Source organism: Anas acuta, chromosome 5, assembly GCF_963932015.1.
Source record: "Anas acuta chromosome 5, bAnaAcu1.1, whole genome shotgun sequence".
NCBI lineage: Eukaryota > Metazoa > Chordata > Aves > Anseriformes > Anatidae > Anas > Anas acuta.
In genome coordinates, this window is record NC_088983.1 from 27,238,128 (window position 1) to 27,262,298 (window position 24,171).

General features: G+C 40.1%; 2 protein-coding genes across 2 annotated transcripts in view; both read left to right on the forward strand.

Annotated features, from left to right (window-relative positions):
- The window catches only part of MUC5AC (mucin 5AC, oligomeric mucus/gel-forming), a 49,869-nt gene extending 32,929 nt beyond the window's left edge, over positions 1–16,940 (forward strand). Inside the window, exons 32-50 of the mRNA XM_068684174.1 lie at positions 218–3,152; positions 3,733–3,935; positions 4,821–4,995; positions 5,177–5,427; positions 6,852–7,035; positions 7,421–7,619; positions 8,531–8,709; positions 8,978–9,047; positions 9,351–9,451; positions 9,812–9,843; positions 10,616–10,793; positions 11,479–11,583; positions 11,762–11,796; positions 12,176–12,298; positions 12,409–12,507; positions 13,250–13,378; positions 14,137–14,185; positions 14,799–14,913; positions 15,534–16,940. Of these exons, the coding sequence (XP_068540275.1) occupies positions 218–3,152; positions 3,733–3,935; positions 4,821–4,995; positions 5,177–5,427; positions 6,852–7,035; positions 7,421–7,619; positions 8,531–8,709; positions 8,978–9,047; positions 9,351–9,451; positions 9,812–9,843; positions 10,616–10,793; positions 11,479–11,583; positions 11,762–11,796; positions 12,176–12,298; positions 12,409–12,507; positions 13,250–13,378; positions 14,137–14,185; positions 14,799–14,913; positions 15,534–15,738 (5,367 nt within the window). The 3' untranslated portion in view covers positions 15,739–16,940. The remainder of the gene's footprint in view (positions 1–217; positions 3,153–3,732; positions 3,936–4,820; positions 4,996–5,176; positions 5,428–6,851; positions 7,036–7,420; positions 7,620–8,530; positions 8,710–8,977; positions 9,048–9,350; positions 9,452–9,811; positions 9,844–10,615; positions 10,794–11,478; positions 11,584–11,761; positions 11,797–12,175; positions 12,299–12,408; positions 12,508–13,249; positions 13,379–14,136; positions 14,186–14,798; positions 14,914–15,533) is intronic.
- A 2,997-nt stretch (positions 16,941–19,937) lies between these two features.
- The window catches only part of LOC137857532 (mucin-5AC-like), a 63,179-nt gene continuing 58,945 nt past the window's right edge, over positions 19,938–24,171 (forward strand). Inside the window, exon 1 of the mRNA XM_068684175.1 lies at positions 19,938–19,970. Within this exon, the coding sequence (XP_068540276.1) occupies positions 19,938–19,970 (33 nt within the window). The remainder of the gene's footprint in view (positions 19,971–24,171) is intronic.

The following is a 24,171-nucleotide window of genomic DNA, read 5'->3' on the forward strand; positions in this document are numbered from 1 at the left end:
GACTTACAGCACTGAATCCACTACCATCTGTCAACCTGAATTCTGCTCCTGGTCAGAATGGTTCGATGTTGACTTCCCTGCCTCGGGACCTAACCAGGGAGACTTTGAAACCTACCAGCACATCCGGGCCGCTGGGAAGGAAGTCTGTCAACACCCCAAACAAATCCAGTGCCAGGCGGAGGACTACCCCGAGATTTCCATAGAAAACGTCGGCCAGGTTGTACAGTGCGACGTCCACTTTGGACTGGTGTGCAAGAACGAAGACCAGCCAGGTAAATTCAAGATGTGCTTCAACTACAAGATCCGTGTCCTCTGCTGCACCCCGAACTACAACTGCCCAGTCACCACCACACCTACCACCAGCCCCACCAGCACCACCATCCCAAGCACCGTCACATCACCCACCACGGTCACCACCTCCACCTCTACTAGCTACTCCCCAACCACAGCGCCAACCTCATCACAGTCAACACCACTAAGCTCCACCAGCACCACCACCTTCACGACGACCCCTACTGTCATCCCCTCAACCAGCACGACTTACAGCACTGAATCCACTACCATCTGTCAACCTGAATTCTGCTCCTGGTCAGAATGGTTCGATGTTGACTTCCCTGCCTCGGGACCTAACCAGGGAGACTTTGAAACCTACCAGCACATCCGGGCCGCTGGGAAGGAAGTCTGTCAACACCCCAAACAAATCCAGTGCCAGGCGGAGGACTACCCCGAGATTTCCATCGAAAACGTCGGCCAGGTTGTACAGTGCGACGTCCACTTTGGACTGGTGTGCAAGAACGAAGACCAACCAGGTAAATTCAAGATGTGCCTCAACTACAAGATCCGTGTCCTCTGCTGCACCCCGAACTACAACTGCCCAGTCACCACCACACCTACCACCAGCCCCACCAGCACCACCATCCCAAGCACCGTCACATCACCCACCACAGTCACCACCTCCACCTCTACTAGCTACTCCCCAACCACAGCGCCAACCTCATCACAGTCAACACCACTAAGCTCCACCAGCACCACCACCTTCACGCCGACCCCTACTGTCATCCCCTCAACCAGCACGACTTACAGCACTGAATCCACTACCATCTGTCAACCTGAATTCTGCTCCTGGTCAGAATGGTTCGATGTTGACTTCCCTGCCTCGGGACCTAACCAGGGAGACTTTGAAACCTACCAGCACATCCGGGCCGCTGGGAAGGAAGTCTGTCAACACCCCAAACAAATTCAGTGCCAGGCGGAGGACTACCCCGAGATTTCCATCGAAAACGTCGGCCAGGTTGTACAGTGCGACGTCCACTTTGGACTGGTGTGCAAGAACGAAGACCAACCAGGTAAATTCAAGATGTGCCTCAACTACAAGATCCGTGTCCTCTGCTGCACCCCGAACTACAACTGCCCAGTCACCACCACACCTACCACCAGCCCCACCAGCACCACCATCCCAAGCACCGTCACATCACCCACCACGGTCACCACCTCCACCTCTACTAGCTACTCCCCAACCACAGCGCCAACCTCATCACAGTCAACACCACTAAGCTCCACCAGCACCACCACCTTCACGCCGACCCCTACTGTCATCCCCTCAACCAGCACGACTTACAGCACTGAATCCACTACCATCTGTCAACCTGAATTCTGCTCCTGGTCAGAATGGTTTGATGTTGACTTCCCTGCCTCGGGACCTAACCAGGGAGACTTTGAAACCTACCAGCACATCCGGGCCGCTGGGAAGGAAGTCTGTCAACACCCCAAACAAATCCAGTGCCAGGCGGAGGACTACCCCGAGATTTCCATAGAAAACGTCGGCCAGGTTGTACAGTGCGACGTCCACTTTGGACTGGTGTGCAAGAACGAAGACCAGCCAGGTAAATTCAAGATGTGCTTCAACTACAAGATCCGTGTCCTCTGCTGCACCCCGAACTACAACTGCCCAGTCACCACCACACCTACCACCAGCCCCACCAGCACCACCATCCCAAGCACCGTCACATCACCCACCACGGTCACCACCTCCACCTCTACTAGCTACTCCCCAACCACAGCGCCAACCTCATCACAGTCAACACCACTAAGCTCCACCAGCACCACCACCTTCACGCCGACCCCTACTGTCATCCCCTCAACCAGCACGACTTACAGCACTGAATCCACTACCATCTGTCAACCTGAATTCTGCTCCTGGTCAGAATGGTTCGATGTTGACTTCCCTGCCTCGGGACCTAACCAGGGAGACTTTGAAACCTACCAGCACATCCGGGCCGCTGGGAAGGAAGTCTGTCAACACCCCAAACAAATCCAGTGCCAGGCGGAGGACTACCCCGAGATTTCCATCGAAAACGTCGGCCAGGTTGTACAGTGCGACGTCCACTTTGGACTGGTGTGCAAGAACGAAGACCAGCCTGGTAAATTCAAGATGTGCTTCAACTACAAGATCCGTGTCCTCTGCTGCACCCCGAACTACAACTGCCCAGTCACCACCACACCTACCACCAGCCCCACCAGCACCACCATCCCAAGCACCGTCACATCACCCACCACGGTCACCACCTCCACCTCTACTAGCTACTCCCCAACCACAGCGCCAACCTCATCACAGTCAACACCACTAAGCTCCACCAGCACCACCACCTTCACGACGACCCCTACTGTCATCCCCTCAACCAGCACGACTTACAGCACTGAATCCACTACCATCTGTCAACCTGAATTCTGCTCCTGGTCAGAATGGTTCGATGTTGACTTCCCTGCCTCGGGACCTAACCAGGGAGACTTTGAAACCTACCAGCACATCCGGGCCGCTGGGAAGGAAGTCTGTCAACACCCCAAACAAATCCAGTGCCAGGCGGAGGACTACCCCGAGATTTCCATCGAAAACGTCGGCCAGGTTGTACAGTGCGACGTCCACTTTGGACTGGTGTGCAAGAACGAAGACCAGCCAGGTAAATTCAAGATGTGCTTCAACTACAAGATCCGCGTCCTCTGCTGCACCCCGAACTACAACTGCCTACAGTCCACTACGTCATCCCCCACCGCTTCAACCATCCGTACAACATCAGAGACCACAAGTTACACTACTTCTTTTCCTACGTCTACACCATGTTTCTGCAAAATTGGAGACGACATTTATTCACCTGGTAAATTTTCTCTTTTTTTTTTTTTTTAACTTGTTTTCCTTTTATGTATTTCCTTCATTTATTACTGTATTTTTTATTTTCTTCTCATTTTACATTTCTTCATATTTATATGCCTTTATGAAAGAAAAACAAGAAAAAAATTCATCATGAGGGAAAGATTAAACAGAAAAACATTTGCACAGTTGAACTGCTCGGCACCATTAGGACAATTCTCATCCCATTCCCCATTAATATACACCCCCTGTCCTACTCTTCCCGTTTTATTGTACACCATGATGCCATGTGGTGTCCACTCTCATCTTCTTTTACACTCCTAGCCTCTTCGTCGGCAGGGCAGCCTGAGAAGCTGCAAAGTCCTATAGTTGGTGTCAGCACTGCTCAGCCACAACTAAAACATCAGTGTTTTATCACCATTATTTTCATCCTAAATACAAAATACTGCACCATACCAGCTGCTATGAAAAATATTAACTCTGTCCCAGATGAAACCAGGACACCTGGATATCTAATGTCTGGTTAATTTTTTTTTATTATTATTATTTGCTGTCTCTTCCTGACTGCATTTTCTTTCTTTCTTCAGGTGATGTGATTTACAACAGAATGGACAGTGATGGATGTAGGTTTTATGCCATTTGCAGTCAAGCATGTTCAGTTGAACGATACACCGGACCTTGTAATGTTACTACTCCTGTAACCACTACTTCCCCTCAGACACCTACTGTAACAACATCAACTCCATCTCCTCCTTCAGGTTGTGTTTCTAGTACTTACCCTCCACTACAGGTATGTAGTTCCTATTTTATTATGATGGCTGAAATAACATTGGTGGTAGTTTGATACCAGAAAAAAAATGTCAGCAGTCTTTAAAATTTACAAATCCAGATTGTCAGAATAAACATTGCTAGTGATGGACAACGTACAACATAACATTTTAATGTGTGTACTTTATATATATATATATATATTTTGCAAACTAAGGAAAATGCACTTTTTTTCTTATAATTTCAGTGATAGCAAAATGTGCTTTTTGATGCACTGCATTGCATAAGTAACAAACCTTCCTAGTGAAATAAAAGAGCAAATTTTCTTATGTATTTTCCCTCTTGATTAAATGGAAAAATCTAAGCTACCATGGAAACTTGTAACTGTTTCTGTTCTCCTATCCTCTTCCCAGTACTTTTTTTTTTTTTTTTAATGGTGATTGTCTGTGCTGATAGTGAAGTACAGTATGCATATACATGTATACTTATCCAGTACAAAGGATATCAGTTCCCTTAACTCAAAACCCATCTCACAAACTCTCAGAAGAGCTCCTAACGCAGAATGAATAGATGGAATTAAGGGTTTACATCCTTCTAGTATAAAAAAATTGAATTGCGTAGAACGCTGTGAACCTTCTGCTGCCAGCGAAGATTTTCATTTTAGTTCTTGTTCCAGATTTGGAAAGCAAAACAATTTCCGATTCTCCATACCATGGTCAGAAGAGTGAATACCTCTGGTCAACATCTTAAATCATTAGTACCACAAATTCAAAAGAAGGAACTTATATATTCATTTGCTTTCCAACAACACTGTCACTTGAAACATTACACAATTGAACTAAAAATATGAATAAAATTCATACCTGTTTGCAAATTCCTGTGATAGCAATTCTTGTTTATTTTGCAGCCTGGCCAGAGACACAAATTATCCAACTGTACAGAAATCATCTGTGAGGGAGACAACAAAATAAAAGTACTTCAACAAACCTGCCCACCAGTAAAGGAAATTACCTGTGCAAACAAATATCCACCAATACTGGTACCTGATGAAAATTACTGCTGTTACCACTATGAGTGTCAATGTAAGTACCAGTAGATTAAGGAATTACATTTTTGGAAATAAGCAAAACTTTGCACAGAATATATAGGGAGTTTGTTTTCCTAAGTTTGCTCTTGAAATTGTAGTATATTCACTTCATTCCCTAAATTCTTTCTTCTACATTAACTTTCATGTTAATCCTCTAAATATTTTCTCTCTACCAGGTGTGTGCAGTGGATGGGGTGATCCTCATTACATTACTTTTGATGGAACCTATTACACTTTCCTTGAAAACTGCACTTATGTCCTGGTGAAACAGATTGTACCTAAATACGACAACTTCCGTGTTTACATTGACAATTATTACTGCGATTCAAAAGATGGACTTTCCTGTCCTAAATCGATTATTATTTACTACAAATCTGCAAAAGTGGTGCTGACCCGTGAACTCATGAATGGTGTGATGACGAATGTGGTAAAATATTTTTTTAATTATTACTATATTATTGAAAAAAGAGAAATAAGGTCCATAGGCCTTACTGATTTTCATTTGAAATATAGCCTGTTAAGAGTATCAAATCACAGAGGTGACAAGGGCAGAGGAAATCATTAGTTAAAAAAATGATTATAGTAATTTCTTCAAACTTAGTGTCACAAGCAGCTTAGCACTACGCAGGTAAATACATTATATGTGTATTTGCATGTATATAAATGACACTAGGAAACAGATTAATACAGCTGAAGACAAAAATAATGCTTACACTGCTACTTGATCCATGTTTCATAAAAACTAATGCACTGTGCCATTCACTTCTGTAAGCAAACACATTATGAAGAAACACAAATGGAAATTGAAAGCATCATTTTTCTCTCATGGTCAGACTGGTGTGTATCCCATAGTGGCTGGCTGACTAGGAATTGCCTCCTTTGCATGGGGAACTTCAGGCACTAAACAAAGCTATAACATGAATCCTTCTCTGATCCCTTGCTGGGAAGAGTGGTATAGCTGAAGAAGAGGGGTGACCAGGGGTGTCACTTCATTTTAGGATCCTAACTCAGTGTTGGCAGCCAATAAAAAACAGAAGTCAGTCCCAGTGTTACACTGGGACTTTATTAGGTGGTTGGAGAACAGAAAGAGGTGAGATGATTAGTTTGTCTTAATATGCACTCTCCATCTTCTGAGCCAGGCAAACTTCTCCTTACTTACAACCAGAAAGTCATGCTGAAATAATCGGTCCAGTCGTTCCCTGTGAAAGAGAACAGTAACTGACTGTTCTAACCCTGACTTTATTTCAATTCAATTATAAAAAAGTTGCAGAATAACTCCTGACAAAAAGTTATTAAATGAGCATGTCCACCTCTTATAAAACACAGACTACAAATGCTTAGATTAAAGAATAAACATGATCACTAAGTAAAATTGGCAATAGGGACATTTGACTTCATTTTGAGTTCATACAACTCTTATAAAGTCACACAACATTTAGTTTAAGGATGGTGTGATTTTGCAGCAAAGTTATTACACAATAATGGCAGGAATATTTCTGTAGCTAAAGAAAACTACCATTTTTTAAATGAAGAATATTTACATTAAACAAAATTGTGAGGGATACAAACAAAATACTTGAGTTTAGAATGCTGTACATTAGCACACAACCTGCACTAACACGGTACTTAGAAGCCACTTAGGTTATTTTGTCACACTATAGCAACGTAGCAATAGAAGCTGAGAAATTAATGCATTATATGTTGTTACTGAAATGCAACAGATTGGATATGATGTGCAACAATACTGAGTTAAGCATGATTATGAAGATTACAAAATGCGTTATTGAAAACAGACAGAAGCAGTGCTTATTCTGAAACTGTGTTTGTTTGTTTTTTTAACTCTGCATTCAGATGTATTTCAACAAAAAGATTGTCCAACCAGGCTTTAAAAAGGATGGCATTTATTTCTCCACACTTGGCATCAATATGATTGTTGAAATACCAGAAATTGGTGCAACCATCACCTTTAGTGGCCTGATTTTCTCCGTGAAACTTCCATACAGCAAATTTGGCAACAATACTGAAGGACAATGTGGTAAGATAGATGTATTAACAGTATTTTCCCCACCTTCTCATAGTTAATCTCACCCACTCTGGCTATGAAGGATCATGACAGACAGAAATATTTTGAACAGTAGTAAAATAGAATCAAGAACATTTCTGGTCTTCATCTTCTGTAAGACCAAAAGTTTATTATTTCAGCAACCTGTTTTTTGATTTGGGGTTTGTTAACTAAATTGAAATTCATATCACTATAAAGAAAGCAGTCCTTGTGAAGGAAGACACCTTACACATTTCATGAGCACATCACACCTAAACTTGACATCAGTACAATAATGTGTGGTAATGTAGTTCATCATCACCATATATTGCAGATGTGGAGAATGAGGCTTATATAGCTTGTCTCTGATATCTTCCAGGAACATGTACAAATAACAAAGCAGATGAATGCCGCTTGCCAAGTGGTAAGATCATTTCTTCCTGTCCCCAAATGGCTCATCACTGGCTTGTTGGTAACAACACATCGTGCACTGGAGTACCACCACCATCACACGTAACCACACCTCCACCAAGGCCTCAGTGTAAAGTTCCTGAACTCTGCAAGATTATCCTGAGCAAGTAAGAAAAAAAAAAAAAAAGGAAAAAAAAAAAAGAATGAATTTGCTCTTTCCAGACAGAAATGTCTCAGTATCCTATGAAATGTGTAAGAAATGTAACCCTACCATGTAATTATAGCTGAAAACCTCAGCCTAATGTCAGGAAATATATAGTAAAGGGCCTCTGAAAAAAAAACTCCTCTCCTTTAAGGACATACACCCAAAGATAGCTGAGTAAGGCGAGGTAAAATCAGAAAATGAGGGAGACAGCCAGCACTGAAGTTCTTAATTCCTTGGTTGCTATCATAAGCATTTCTCCCTCTGCTTTCCAGAGTATGTTTACTCACTCTTAGTCTCACTATTAAAGTAAGCACTGAACTTTAAAATTGAAGTGAGCCATTAGTTGAAAAGGTAAAGAACTTGGATACCAACAAGGGTAACAAAGCAGGTAGAAACATCTCAGCCAAAGTGTCTTTCATTCTTTGTATATGCTAGGTGCAATATAGAGATCCAACATGAACAAAGGTCTGTTTCCTGCAGTATTTCCTATGCTTCTGTGAGCTCTGGCAAAAGTGTTTTTTCAACGGTGTCATTTATAAAGGCCATTGTCTGCACACTCACTGTAGTGTCTAATAAGTTATAAGCTATTCTATGTGCAATTTTTCTATCTCTTGGATACTTTTAGCATCCTTTTATCACCTATCTGATGCATTTGCCTTCTTCATGAAATTTCTGATGTCAGGCTGATGAAGTTATGTACACTTACATACACACAATAACTATTAGCCTCTTTACAAAAAAGTAGAGATTCCAGCTTCCTAGACTTTCCCTTCCTGAGTCTATCTCCCAAATTAGAGGCCATTTTTACACTTAACTGTTTGTATATAATGACTTGTTAGCATTAAAGGCTTTTGCTTTCTTTTCTCTCTGCAGAGTTTTTGCAGAATGCCATGATGTGATACCCCCAGAACCATTTTTCAAAGGATGCGTTTTTGATGGGTGTCGCATAACTATAGAATCCATGCAGTGTTCCAGTCTGGAGATGTATGCTACGGAGTGTGCTTCTAGAGGTGTCTGCATTGACTGGAGAGGAAAGACAAACTACACCTGCCGTAAGTATTGCAGAACTCAAAAATCTGTGTGTAAACCAGTAATATGTGGTTACTGTGGCTTACTGAATAAAAAGTGTTTTATTCAGTAAGCACATCGTGCATCTTACAATTGACTATCATATTTTACCTACAAAAATTCATAATTGACAAAAGGCAGCAATGCCAGAATCACTTTGGCTGCAAGATGATCTACTATCAATTTTTTACCTACTATCTACCATTAGATCCCCTTTCAATTTTTAATCTTTTGTCCTTTTTTCCCATATAGCATACAATTGTCCAGCAAACATGGAATACAAGCCATGTGGGTCCATTAATCCTGCTACCTGTGAGCAAAGGTATGGAAATATCAAAAAAACCAACTGCTTCTCTTTGTCTTTTTTCTATTGTTACCTACCTATTTCCCTTACTAAGTTGAACTATTTCATAATTACATCTCATGAATTTGCATACTTCATTCGAGATTTATATGTATCAGTCAGCTCTATGAAAATGCACTTGCTGTTACACTTTTGAAAACATAAATCCTTTTGTCTCCTTTTTATCTGGCATGGCAACCTTCTGTACATGCCTCTTTCTCTCTCCAGCTTTAGTAAAAAAAAAAACATGGTATTCAAATGTATACATTCCTCCCACCCTAGCTCTGTGGACCATCCTGGCTATGGAGTAACTGAAGGATGCTTCTGTCCTGAAGGAACAACACTCCTGAGTGAACACAGCAGCATCTGTGTTTCTGAATGTTGTAAGTACTCTGTAACTAGTTTGGGGAATAAATAGAGGTCTGTATTAGTGGTTATGAGGCCTGAGTTCTACTGCCATCTTTTACATGGTCAGTCCATGGGCAATTCCATTTATATAAGCTCCTCTAAACTCCCATCTAAAAACAGAATAATAAACAATACCACCTTTTCTCCATCTTCTTTACTTACACAAGACTTGGCAAGATGGAAGAATTCTGTCCTTTATATCGCATAAGAACTAGCCTGCATATTCATTTTCTTGTTTTATTTATCTTCATAATGTTTCTATTTGGAACTGCATAAACTTATTCATTTTGTCAGTTTTCAGTAGTATAAATCTCCATTCCTATTTTTTTTTCCAGCTTGTAGGGAACCAAATGGAGTATACAGAGAGGTGAGTATCACAATCAACTTGATTTATTAAGTACAGAGAGGTGAAGCAAGAGGACTTTTCAGGTTTCACAGGAACAAAGTTATGTTTAAGTTTGGAGAGGCTTTCATTTTTTTTTCAAACATTTGTTCCCCTTCAATCTTAAAAAAAAAAAAAACAACTCTGAGTGTGAAAGCAGAAACCACATTACTTCCTAAGAAATTAAACAGCAAATAATGGAATAGTCTTTCAATAACCATCATCTCACAAAAAAGAGAAAACAGACAGATGTTGTTAGTGGAACTTTCGCCATCTGCTTCTTTTATTTCCTCAAATTTGGTCTATTAAAGTAACTAGAGACAAAGTTGCAGATGGGTAACAAACTTTACCTGTTGCTGATAATGCTGACAGTCTGCATTCTTAGCTCCTCAACTGCATACAAATTACAGAAATTTATCTCTGTAATCTAATGTGTAAATGAGTATCTCATATGATAGTTTCTTATTCAAAAACACATGCAGAGTTCAATTCCTTCTAGTTTAGATCCCTGTATCCCTCGGACTAACACTACTAGTAAATAGAAATTGTAAGCTGTATGAACATGAGAACATGCTGAGAACCCTAGTGGCCTCCAGAATCTTCTCTTAATTAGATTCAGTTTGAGGGTTTCTTATCAAAATACTAGAACCATGAAAAAGATGATGTTATTAGGTATCATTATATCCATGACTAAGACAACTAGAAACAAATAAGTTGATTTTGTTTTGAACTTACATATGTATTTTTTTTCATACAGCCAGGAGAAAAATGGACAACAAATTGCCAGGAATGTGTCTGTGACAGACACACTCTCAGAGTGCAGTGTACAAAACATGTATGCTCTATGCCTCAGCAAAAAACTTGTTATGAACCAGGATACGTTCCTGTTCAGGTACAGATACCAGAAGATCCATGCTGTACCAGGACTGAGTGCTGTAAGTACTGTTTCAGTTCTTTATAATGGGAAATATACTATATTCATTTCAGGGAACTACAGCAGTAATTTTTCTTTTTCATATACTTTGCATTAATCTCATTATGCTTTCTTAAGGTTTTCTTGCAATGTGTTTACTAGAAACTGGAAGAGAACAAAAATAAAGATGAATAGATTTTACCTAGACAGACACAGGAAAGTAACTGTAAATCTGCAATTTGACTTTTGGAAGGAAAAAAGAAAACCTTTAATGCTTCTACCACCTGAAACAATATCCAAAAGCTATTCAAAACCTCTTCTTTTTCAAAGACCAGCATAAACTGTTTATCTTACCTTAAAAGATCTCTTGAATTTTTAAAAATTGTTCAAGAGCCTCTGGAGAGCCATCAGATTTTCCAGTCAGTACAGATTTCTCTTTAGAAATGTCTTTCCAGCAATCACCGCTCTATTCTCCTCAGTGAATGCTTTGTTTTGTAAAGGTTATAGAAAAGCCCGTTCACTTTAAAAATAGCTGGGCAAATATACTGAAATAGGCATTAAACTAGTTTGTGTAATTTTTTTTTATCTACAACATTATATCTGCCTCACTGAAAAACTTCTGAAGTTCATAAAAAACAAATTTGCTAAACTTGCTTTTGTATGAAAATTGTGAGTTCACTACTTTCTATCTTTTTTACATTATACAGACTGTAATACCAGCCTCTGCCCTGAGGCCACACACCAGTGCTTAGAGGGACAGGAAATAATCACAGTAACACAGCCTGGAAAATGCTGTCCTACCTTTGAATGCAGTAAGTACCATGCACTTTTTTCAATGTGTTACTAAGAGCTATGAATACAAAAAACTTAAAAGAGAAAGATGCAAGTTATCAGCGTTATTATATTGGGCCAACAAAGCAGGAGTTTCTTCATATACTTCTGCTTCTTAAATTTTGTACCTCTATGACGCTCTTTCTTCCTTCTTTCCAGGACATGGCTGTGTAGTCAATGAAACCTACTATGCAGTAAGTACAAAGAGTAACTCAATAAAATACAACTTTACATAGGTTCACAATGCAACATTTCTGAGATCACTATCATAGACCACATTTGGCAGAAAGGCCTGAGATAAAACATTATTAATTGAGGCCAGCATATCAACACCCTTCCTACAAGCAAGAACATTTTCTGCTCTACTTTATATATTAGTAGAATTTACTTTGAAAATGAGAAGCATAGATATTACAACAGAAACTCTGCTTAAATTAAACAAACGAAATTGTAAATTAAAACAAATATATTTAAGGATAGTTTAGCCCACATGCACAGATCAGCTTTGGTCTGTGATGTACATACAGCAGCTTTCTTTCATTAATAATGATTTCTCTTCTGACTTTTCCCCAGCCTGGAGCTGTGATACCATCAGGCCCCTGTGAAACCTGCACCTGCTCTGAATCCTCTTACTCAAGCCTTCAGCAAGTTGCTGTCAAGTGCCAGCCTGTTATCTGTGACACCTACTGCCCAATGGTGAGTACTATTTTGCAGTCAGTAATTCCTACCTCCCTCAGTTCAAGTAGCTGCAAACACAGTCAGTGTCCTGGCTCAATGGCATTTCCTCTCTCTTTCTTTTAAACCAGGGATATAAGTATGCAGTGGAACCTGGAAAGTGCTGTGGCACATGCAAGGCAGTGGCCTGTATCGTGATCACAGAAGACAACACTACACACGTGCTTAAGGTAACTAACCCTGTTTCAGTTCACTTTTGGTGAACTATTAGCCTTTTCATTCTTGTCTCTATTACATTCACTTCCCATGTCTTTTCTCATGTTAGACTAATGCTTATTCAAATGGGATGAACTGTCTCACGTGGCTTGAACAGTGTCTTGAGCCATGAGGCTGAGGCTTCTGGAAGCAACTGTGACACTGAACACCGGCTTTCAGAACTCAAAATCAAAAAAAATATATTACAAATATATATATGTGAAAGCAATGTGTTACCTTATTTGCCTTCAGCTCTGAAAAGGCAACACAGATTTTGCTCAAAGCATAATTTTGTTTTTCTGTCTGTGGAGGAAGTTTCTGCTCCAAACAGCAAGTCTCGAGGTAGCTAAGAGCTTTGGGACACAGTAAGTCAATGAAAACAGCAGAAATTCTGCCATGTATCTGCATGTCATGCCATAAATTCTCACAATACAAATTAGTCTTTCCAGATGAGTCCACATACTTTTCCCATGTATACAAAAAAAACATTACCATATCCAGATAAAAATATGGATTTTTACTTGGTTAATGAAGAAGACTTACGGCAGTATGATAATATAACAAGTAACCATCAGCTGCAATTCAAGGACATTATTCAGAATAATCACATTGCAATACACTGCAATGACAGAACACTGGTTGTTTGGGAGGGGCGGGTCGTTTCATTTTTATGCAAGAAGAGCTTTATTCACCTATATCTAATTTAATTACTTTCAGATTGGAGAATACTGGCATCAGCCTGGTAATAACTGTACAGCCTACACATGTGAAAAACACAACGGACAGTTCATTACAGTCGTCGTAAAGAAAACCTGTCCCTACTTTAACCCTGATGACTGTGAGCCAGTAAGCACTCTTCTACCTATTCTCATGTTTGTTTGAAAAGATTGCAGTGGTTAACACCAGTGATAGCAGGATCATGATGTCCAATGAAAATACCTAGAAGAAGCATCACAATTTTATCCTCTGTGAATCTTGTTCCCATCAAATTTCACTTCCAAAGAGCAAATTGATATTCAAAAGGTCCATATATCCTCACTGAAGCAAAAGGATCACAGTGTAATGCTTTGGATTCCTAAAAGTGCCAGGTGACTAGGAGCAAGAATCTTAACAGAAAATAATGGGATTTTTTTTCCTAAATTTTTTTAATTCAGCCATTGATAGCAAAGGCAAAAGAAAACAAGCTATTTCAGTTCACATTAGTCAATTTAATACAGGTCAGGGTAGATCAGAACCAACCCCAGACATCTGGGGATTCAGTATTTCATTAACTGTGTTACTCTGTCTGACATAATCCTTCATCTGCACAGACTTCGGTCCTTCAAAATATCCTACATGTGCTACAAGCTTTATTTTGAAATTTTACTACTGAATTCAGGTGATAGCAAAGTAATTACAGTCTCCCCAATGTCTGCTTGCAAACAACTCAATATTCAGTTGTAGTAGTAGTTATGTGCCTTTAATATTGAGCCCTGCTTGAAATTAGATTTCATGTCAATACAAAGAACTTTCTGGCACTAGAGAAACCTAAGAAGCAGGGGAAGTCTCTGCATTAGTATGCAGATATGAAATGTAAGTTACCTTTCTCTGTTTTCTCACTCAAGAATACCATCAAGCTATCGGATGATGGATGCTGTAGAGAGTGCTCAACAGGTAAGTAATGATAATTTTGAGTAAAAGCATCATATGTGCCTTATTAGGTGTATTAGTCCGACTTAGACAGTATATACAAAGACAGAAGAGGTGAACAGACCAGGTGTGGGACAACTGTCTTGCACTGGGGTGAGAAAGATAGTAAGGCACAGAATGTTTCCAGCACACACTTTAGGGCATTTGAAAACATGGATATGGAGAACTTTCCCATCCCTTACTGTTAAATATGAGCCTCTTAATGAGATGGCGAGGACTCTGTCTATTCTCCAATTTCCACAGATATATTCTCTTTAAGGAAGAAAGTGAAGATGGTCCCAGGAGGTGGGTGTGCATTGAGCAGTTGCCACGGCACTGTTCTTGATTTCTACATTCTGTACCAATGCTGCATAAGGGAAAAGTAGTTTTCTATTTGTTCCTAAAACAAGGAAGGGAAAAAAAAAAAGGCAAAAAAAAAGCCATCATTTAGATATAAGCAATTAAAAGAGAAATGCATTGTGACCTAGTTTTCTATTTCAGCTCCATCCATCTCAGTTTTGTACTAAGAATTGCCTATCATATACAGATATCTATCTACATGGACATATATTTTTAAATATTTTCTCTTGGTTTGTAGCGAAAACAGGTTGTAAGAAGCACAACACCACTACTGTCATCAAGCACCGTGGATGTGTATCTCCTGCACCTGTTGAGATGACATACTGTGAAGGCAGCTGTGATGCTTACTCAAGGTAAGTGGTGTAACAGACAACTGTAGTCTCCTGTCTTCTATTTGCTACAATAGTGACATAAAGCAAACTTCTAGTTATTTTCTAGTATGTCCAAAACCCACCCAGCCATCCCATTGTGCTAACTAGCATTTTTAACAGACACGATGCTATATTAGCTTTATTACCTCAAGACTCACCAGGTCTTAACAGTCTGTTCAATGTGATAGTGAACAGACCTGGATTTTGATCTTGCCCATGTAAAAGTAAGGTTATTTGTTTCATACTAGTCTGTCATTTTAGACTGGCTTGATATATGATCTGGATTATTTCATTCACTTTTTCTGTGTCTTAATGAATCATAGAATCATAGAACTGTTTGGGTTGGAAGGCACATTTAAAGATCATCTAGTTCCAACCCTCTGACACACTTTCCATTAGATTAGGATAAAGAGCTAGATTCATCCATTTTTACAATGAGGAACAACTTCTATGTCACCAAAATCCTCTAAGAATAGTAATACCAAGCCATATCCTCACATGCAAACACACAACAATTGGTTATACTTAGTAATGGGTGAGAGGGGCATCGATATGTCTCACATAATTTCTGAATCTTTCTCTTCTGTTGGTTTTCAAATCAGATATTCTCAAGAGGCAAACATGATGGAACATAAATGCTCATGTTGTCAGGAAGTCCAGACTAGCATAAGAAAGGTGACTCTGAGATGCAGTGATGGAACCCACCTTGATCACTCATACACCTACGTGGACCAATGCAGCTGCGTGGGTGCTGAGTGCATTCCCCAAGACACTGTCAACCAACAACAGCAAACAGGCAATATATGAGGCAAAGACCTCTCAAGAAAAAGGGAATGTCTAAAATTAGAACTAAAGAGAAGCCAAACAAGAGTTGAACATAGACTAAAACAAACCTTTGGGGAAAAAAAAAAGAAGTAACAAAAGCAGCTAAAATTTTGGACAAACAGGTAATATTTTCTGCATAAAAGCTCAATATATCTGTCTAAATTATTTCAGTTTTCATCACCATTGTATCTCATACTGGTTTTCATTTCTTTTCTTTTACATCTTGAGAGGTACAGTATAAGATAATTTTGACATTTGTTGCTAAAGTGTATGTCTTCTGGAAAGCACTACACCGTAAAACTGAGAGCTTACATTTACACAAAGTCAACACTCTCTTCTGGCTTGATGCTTTCCTATGGTGACATAATTAACATAAACTTTGTAGGCATAAAATAAACTTTACTGCATAGGAAAAAAGTTTTGCTGGTCATTGCATTCTGCAACCGCTTGACAATATCTAAGATTTCCATTGATGTAGACTGACTTATTTTGTAACATCTTCATTCCAGTTTACTGAGACAGATAAAAAAAAAAAAAAAAAAAAGGAAGAAAACTGTACCTCTCTTTTTCTTTCTTTTTCTTTTTTTGCATTACAGAAAATTTAGTTTGCAAAAAGCCATACCTTCTCAAAACTGTAAAATTCAATATTATAAACAACTTATAGGGCATTTTCCCTATCTATGTTTGTGAGAAAGAAAGAAAGACAGACAGAAAGAAAGGAAGAAAGACTGAAAGACAGAAAGGCTGTCATGAGAAGCTGCTGCATTCTACTCTTTGTTTACATAACACCATCAGCATATTAACTGTATGAAAATTTGGAATTTTTTTTTGTTTGTGGTTAACTGTTTACAGAAGAAGTATATATATATATATATATATATATTGCCAACAGGGGCATATGAAGGATTTTTGTAAACGATAATAATAATAATAATAATAATAATATATGTAAATTCTTTCCTAGGAAGCTTTTAAAAAGTTGTACCATTGCTATTTATTTTGTTTTTGGAAAATTGATTTATTGGGCCATTTATTTCAGAATTAATGTTACCCCATTTCTTAGTATTAGTCATGTTATCTGGGTGTGGTGTATTTTCTTCTTCCATTTTGTTTTTGGAATATTGTTTTATTTTTGTTCTTCATGAAAAAAGGAATGATGATTAATAAATTTTAAGCATTTTAAAGCATGTGTCCTCCGTCTTTTCTCTGAATCACTGACATGAGTGTTGCTGGCCCTAAAAGATATTTGCTTCCCACCCTACTACATCTATACTTCAATAGGTCCACAGAATCACAGAGTAGTTGAGGTAGGAAGGGACCTCTGGAGGTCATCTGGTCCAACCTCCCTACTCTAGTAGGAACACCTAGAGAAGATTGCCCATGACCATGTCCAAGCAGCTTAAGACCTACAACCTCTTTGGGCAACCTTTACCAGTGCTCAGGAACCAGCAGAGCACAGAAGTGCTTCCTATGCTCAGATGAAAACCCTTGTCTTCCAGTTTTTGCCGATTGCCTCTGGTCCCAGCATTGGGCACCACTGACAGGAGCCTGGCTCCATTTCCTCAGGTACTGATAGACAACGATGAGATCCCCCTGAGCCACCTCTTCCCCAGGCTGAGCAGGCCTGGCTCTCTCAGCCTCTCCTCATGGGAGAGGAGTTCCAGGCCCTTTGCCATCTTAGTGGCCTTGTACTGGATTCTTTTCAGTATGTTGATGTCTGTGTTGTACTGGGGGACCCAGAACTGGACTCAGTATTCCAGGTGTAGCCTCACCAGTGCTAGGCAGAGGGGAAGGATCACCTCCCTCAACCTGCTAGTTATTTTCTTCCTAACCAAGCCAAGAATACCATCAGCCTTCTTAGCGGCAAGGACATACCGCTGGCTCATGTTCAACTTGGTGTCTACCAGGACCCTCAGGTCCTTTTTGGCTGAGCTGCTTTCCAGCTGGGTGGCCCCCAGCATGTGCTGGTGCCTGGAGTTATTCCTCCCCATGTACAGGACCATACAATTCTTCTGGCTGAACTTGAACTATTGAGCTTTCAGTAAGCAACCATGTTTTGGGTCTGCACATATTTTATAACTCTGTAAGTTCTTTATCTTACTGACTGAAACTACCTAAAGTCCTCTAAACTAGTCAATCTCATATTTTAGTGCCCACTGAAACCAACGTAAATCTCAAACAAGCCTGAAATTGCACTGCAGCAAGCTTACACGTTCTGGCAAGTTACCATGCAGCTATACTTTGAACCAGCTACCACAGACCTGACTGATCATTGTATAATGACAAGTTTTACACAACTTAAAAATGACTCCTCTAGGCCCAGTAGAGGGAACAGTAAAAATTAAGGGGGATGAACTTTGTCCTAACTTACAGTTTGGACAACTCGGTAACATTTCTTTCTTAGTTGTATCCACAGGATTAATTGGGTAACAATATAGGATTTCTGCAGATGCCCTGCTTAGGCTGCTATCCTCACCTGTTTTTCGTTACAGAACAGGAACTACCCATATAGTTCACCATTCAGAGGTGAGCACTTGGTTGTCTGTGAGGATCACCAGTAACTTACTTCCTCCTGGCAACAATCTGCCCCAATTCTTCCCAGTTTCCTGCTGACAAATTGTTACTTCACTGTCTGGTTTTTGGCTTTTCACAAAACCTTTTTTTCCCTCTCTGTCTTCAGCCTTTTCTGCTTCCCAGCATTACAGGCTTCCTAAATTTTCCTTTACATAGAAGCTGTCTTCGCTCTGAAATATTGCTGATATGTGAGGTAATAGCTCCAAAGTAAATCAGTGAATCCCTCCTAAAAACTAGGATGGATGTGATCAGTTACAACTCTCATTAATTAATTACTAATTTTGTAAACCATACATAAATATTAAAGTCAATAAACAATTATGTGGAAGAAAGCGGTTGGCTTGGTAGCCCTTTACTGACACAAGTCACAATGCTGTGCAGTTCACACTGAACTTTATTACTGCAGATACTTAATGTGTATCACCTTAACACTAGGTGGCTCTAGGCTCACAGTTTACAAAGCCTAAATGAAAAGGTGTTCTTTCAATAGGATTTCTTTCAAAGCCCTTTGAAGTGTGCCACATATTGCTTTGGTTTCCAGTCATCAAGATAAATTTTGGTCGTAATTATCTCTTGAATCTACAGGCATCTATTCTAAACAATGTCCCAAGACTTATGTCACTTATTTTCTTTTTTTTCCCCTTATCTGGTCATCTTTGAAACACAAATCACAGCAGAGAAACCATTCACTTTGGACAGAATTTGTTCTATCTGTATAATAAACATTCAAAGGCTTTGGGTCTAAGTTCAATACTGGCCATCAGAGGTCCTTCCCTGGGGATTCATAATTTCCTCCTACTCAGGACTTTTCTTACATGGCCTAACTATTGCATGACCAGCTTTTTTCCCCCCTTTTCTACACACCATTTTAAAACTCAGTAGTATAAATAACTAATCGCTGAGTCACTTTTCAACTGCACTTTGTAACAATGAGTTATATATGAAACTCTGAGTCTACTCATATTTACCACCTGGGAGTCCCATTTCAAGTAATTTATTTGACTGTAAAAGAACATGACAGCCAGCTTTTAAGACATATTACATTCTGGAAACAGCTTAGTCCTAAAGAGTTAGGATTGTTTATTGCACAATCCAAGAGCAGGGTTGATACAAAAAAAAAAAACAAACTTGAGAATGGCAACCACACTTGATAATAGCAAAACCTAACCCTGAGCAGGGAGCATCAGGCACAGTACTGCTTGCCGATCGAGGGAAGGGATTGGCGGCCTCACCTCGAGCACTGTGTGCAGGTTTGGGCGCCACAGTATCAGAAGAAGATAAAACTATTAGAGTGCCCAAAGGAGGGCCACAAAGATGGTGGCAGGTCTAGAGGGGAGGACATATGAGACATTTGAGAAGAGACTGATTCCATAGCGTATTTGGAACCTGGCTTAAGCTCTGAAGAACATTAGATGTGGACTCTGCAGATCCCTGCCTCAGCAATAAGCCAGTTAACACCTCTTGTTCCACTTTAGATAACTTTTAGGGGTGGGGTGGGCCAAAGCTGAGCTTTATTGTATTGCTCTGTGTCACATTTGTGTCACATTCCTGAGTCATATGCCTGCCAATTGCAGCACAGGCATAATACGAGAAGTGGCATACAAAATATGACAGTAGATGATACAGAATCTGCCAAAAAGGTATAATAAACACCATCATGGAATGATCTCTTGCCATAGCAGAACTATCCTTCTTATTTGCATTAGTTGGTCATTGCTCTGTGTTCTGGAGAATTATTATACCTGATGCAATTTTATCACTTGCCCTGTTATTAATGCTTTTGTGCTTTATGAATTAATTCTAACAAAAATCCAGGTCCATTGTTCATATATCTGTTATTTTACAGGAAATGAGCATTATAATTGCACAGAATTTGTGTTGACTGAAGATAACAAAAAATACTGAACCACATACCTTGTGGCAAGGTGCTGTGTTACTTAGCATTCATAATAGAGAAGTTGCCACTTTACACTTGATTTAACCAAGACACGTAAAAAACCTTTCCCTTTAGCAGTGAAGCTCTGGGCTCAATATAATCCATCCTTCAATAATCCTAGACAGGATTTTAATGACTAATATTTCAACAAACAGTCTTTCAATCTCAGCTGAGATTACATCAGAAGCAGTTTTTCAACATAAACCACTCTCAGTTCTCTAATATACTCTAGGCTTTTATAAAAGAAAAAAAAAAAAAAACTTTGTTACTGTAAATGTATACTACATTATGATAGATACTATACTTATTTTTTTATATATTTGTGTATATGAAGACCAGGAAATGATTTAGAGGACAAAATCAACAATCCTACCTGCCATTTATCTTTTATCTTCAGTCTGAAATGCTTAGCTGTGTGGTAGGCACCAGAGGCTTCGTACACACAGTCTGTTAATTCAGAGCAATTGGTAACCAGAAATAGAAGAAAAGCCCGTAATTTTGTTCCAACCTAAGAAACTAGAGGTCCTGGAGAAAATGCATCTCTGAGCAAGCTTCACAGCAGAATACAACCATTTAGCAGAGACTTCAGAAAATCTGGCTTTTTACATAAACAAAGAATAACCTCTTACCATACTAGTTTACCATTCATTTATTAGATCTGTTCTTAATCTCTTTTCTAAAGAATGCATCTATGCCTCCATCTTTGTGAAAGGCACAGTGGGCTAAAGGGAAAAGGAGGAGTGCCACTAAAAAGTATAAGCTTTTCAGTCAGCCATCAGACAGCATAGGTTCACATGTGCCTTTCCACACGTGGAAGAAGTGACCAGGAAGGTCTTCCACAGCAGTGGGAGACTAAAGCCTCAGTCACGCCCTTGTAAAATCTGCATAGTAACTGTTGAATCACATCCTGGAAAAGAGGGGAAACTTATACTCTGTGGTTGCTTTGAAGATCCACAAAAAAAAAAAAAAAGCCAGGTAGCAGGGTGAACATAATTAAACAGTGCACCTCATGGGAGTACTTATCTTATAGATTGCCTTTTTATGTTAAATGTACGGACTTATTTATGCAAAATCTGAACGTAATCTCTGTTTATAATAAAATTCTGGTAACTTTTACTGAGATAAAACTACACTATAAAATTGATTTAAATCATCAGTCAGGGACTTACCTAATGCAAGGAAGACTTCAGCTGATTAAAAGGCTGCATGAACTACTCTAACCTGCCTCTTTTCAGCTCTCCAGGCTCAGAGTACACTGCAGGGATAGAGTAAAAAAAATAGCTGAAGTCTGCTGAACTCCAGCAAACGTCACAAAGCTCAAAAACTGTTCTGTATCAGTATCAAAGAAGACATTTTTGCACTCCTGAAACAGAAATTCATACAAATCAACAATCATAAACCAGAACACCATCAAAGCTGTCCTGCACTACAACAGACAGAAAAATCTGTCAGCATTGCACTACAATGGATATATTAGCAGGATGTTAATTTACCTCACAGTAAAATACAAATATGCACTATGACTAATCTCTGAAACTTTCAGGAAACTACAGAGACTTTTTTACAGTCCATCCGTTCCAAATGAAAAATGACTGAACATCCCAAATATATTAGTAAGTACACTCACTTACCCCGTTGAGGAAATGCATTTGAGCAAGACACAAGGATTAGAAATAAATAGACTATAGCTACCACAGTGTACTGGGCTTACAGGGCAAGGTTCTGGTAACAGGTGGGCTACAGTGGTGGCCTCTGAGAGAAGAGTTTGATACGAGCCAGTTCCAGATAACTTGAAAAGGGACCTGCAGCTTGCTGGAGCTGAGACACGGAGTGACATTGAGAACACCTCTGTGAAAGCGTACTGAGGAAAGGGAAAAACTGCCGCACAACAGCAGCTGGGAGACAGGTGGGAAAATGTGAAAGAAACAACCCTGCAGACAGCAAGGTCATTGAAGAAGAAGGGGCAGGAGGTGCTCCTGGCATGCAGGAGAAGTTCCCCTGCAGGTGGTGCAGAGGCCCCTGGTGGAGCAGGCTGTCCCCCTGCAGCCCATGGGTCCCACAGCAGAGCAGATCTCCACGCTGCAGCTTGTGGAGGAGCCTAGGATGGAGCAGGAGTTCTGTCAGGAGTTGCTGCTTGTTTGGGACCCACTCTGGAGCAGCATGTCCTTGAAGGACTGCACCCTGTGGTATAGACACATATTAGAGCAGTTCTTGAAGGAATGCAGTCTTCAAGAAAAGCCCACATAAGATCAGTTTAGGAAGGACTGCATACCATGGGAGGGAACCCACGCTGGAGCAGGGGAAGAGACTAAGGATGAAGGAGCATCAGAGATGAAGCATTATGGACTGACTGCAACTCTGTTCCCCTATCCCACTTGGTGTGCAGAGGAAGAGGGTGGCTGAGGGGGGCAAGGTATTTTAAGTTTGCTTTTATTTCTCATTGCTCTAATCTATTATCAATATGCAATAAATTACATTCATCTCCCTTATGCTGAGTCTGTTTGGACTGTGACAGTAACTGCTGAGTGATCTCCCTGTCCATATCTCAACCCATGAACTTTTTTTCATCATATTTTCTACCCCTGCCCTTAGAGGAGGGGGAGCAAGAGAGTGGCATGGTGGTGCTTAGCTGCACATCAGTTCTTCAACTACCATACACAGACAGATATTTTCTTCTATCTTGGTTCCCTCATTCTGTATAGTCACATGGGCATTATTCCACAAGTCTGCTAACACACATGAAAGGAGAATCAAGACCTTGCATTCTGCAAATGAAACTACATACAGTATGAGGATTATTATCTTTCTTATGTTTACAGTAGCAACAATAAAGAAGTGACCATCTTTTTAAAGGCAGTTTTAATTATTCAAGCAGACAATTCACTTTAAGCAATGTGAGATTAATCTGATCTGGCAGCCTTGGCAGGAAAAGCATTTAGAAACTGCACATAATAAAGCTGTCTGGTAACAAATTGCTTTAATCTGAGGACTGTTTAAAAAAAAAAAAAAAAAAAAAAAAAAAAAAAAAAAGCTTATATCAAAAGTAGAATTAATGTAATGCACTGAAAATATTTTTTTTTACAAATAATTTAGTCCCAAATGCCATTAAATAACAAAGAATCAAGCCCTGCACAGCTCTTTGAAAACCATTTTTATAAGGTCTAAGAGGAAACAGAAGTTGATGAAACAAATTTAGTTGAATACGCCACATTTGTCCATGATGCAAGAGAAATTTGGGAGAGAGGATAGACAACAACAATCCACTACCCTCAGAGAACTTAACGTGCTTAAAACATGACCAGAGCTGTCACAAACAGCTCAAGATAATACTGGAAATAAGCACCAGTGCAGGAGCCATGAGGAGCCTGGCAAAAGGAGGTTTTATCATTCCTAGGGCCTAACCCAAAACTCACCAAGCTCCAGGAGTGACCTCATGTAGCAGTGACAAGGGAAATACTGAGAAACATGGCAGAGACAGGACCCCTTCCTCAGCTGGCCTTTGGGTACACCCTCTTAAAGCTGCGGGGTCTACTCAGGCTGACTGGCCATGGCGGCAGGAAAGGCTTTGCTCTGCTGTAGCTGGGAGCAGAGTGGCTGAGGCAGGCTGTACTTTGTCCTGGCCAGCATCGAGCTTAAGCGACACCTCAGAGATGATGTCTACCTGAAAGCAAAGCATCGCCAGACCTCCTGTGGACAGCACAGCCCTTGCCAGGCATACTTTGCCTCAGCACACAGCACTGAGGGGTGACAGGCACTGCTGAGGCAGGGCCCTGCATCACACGCGGGGTGAGATCACCAGCTCTGGAGATGGCGATTCAACATTGTTCCTGCTTCTTCAGGAGAAAGGCAGCAAGGTATGTACAAACAGAGGTACTCCTACCTCATTGGGAAACCTCTGCTGAGAG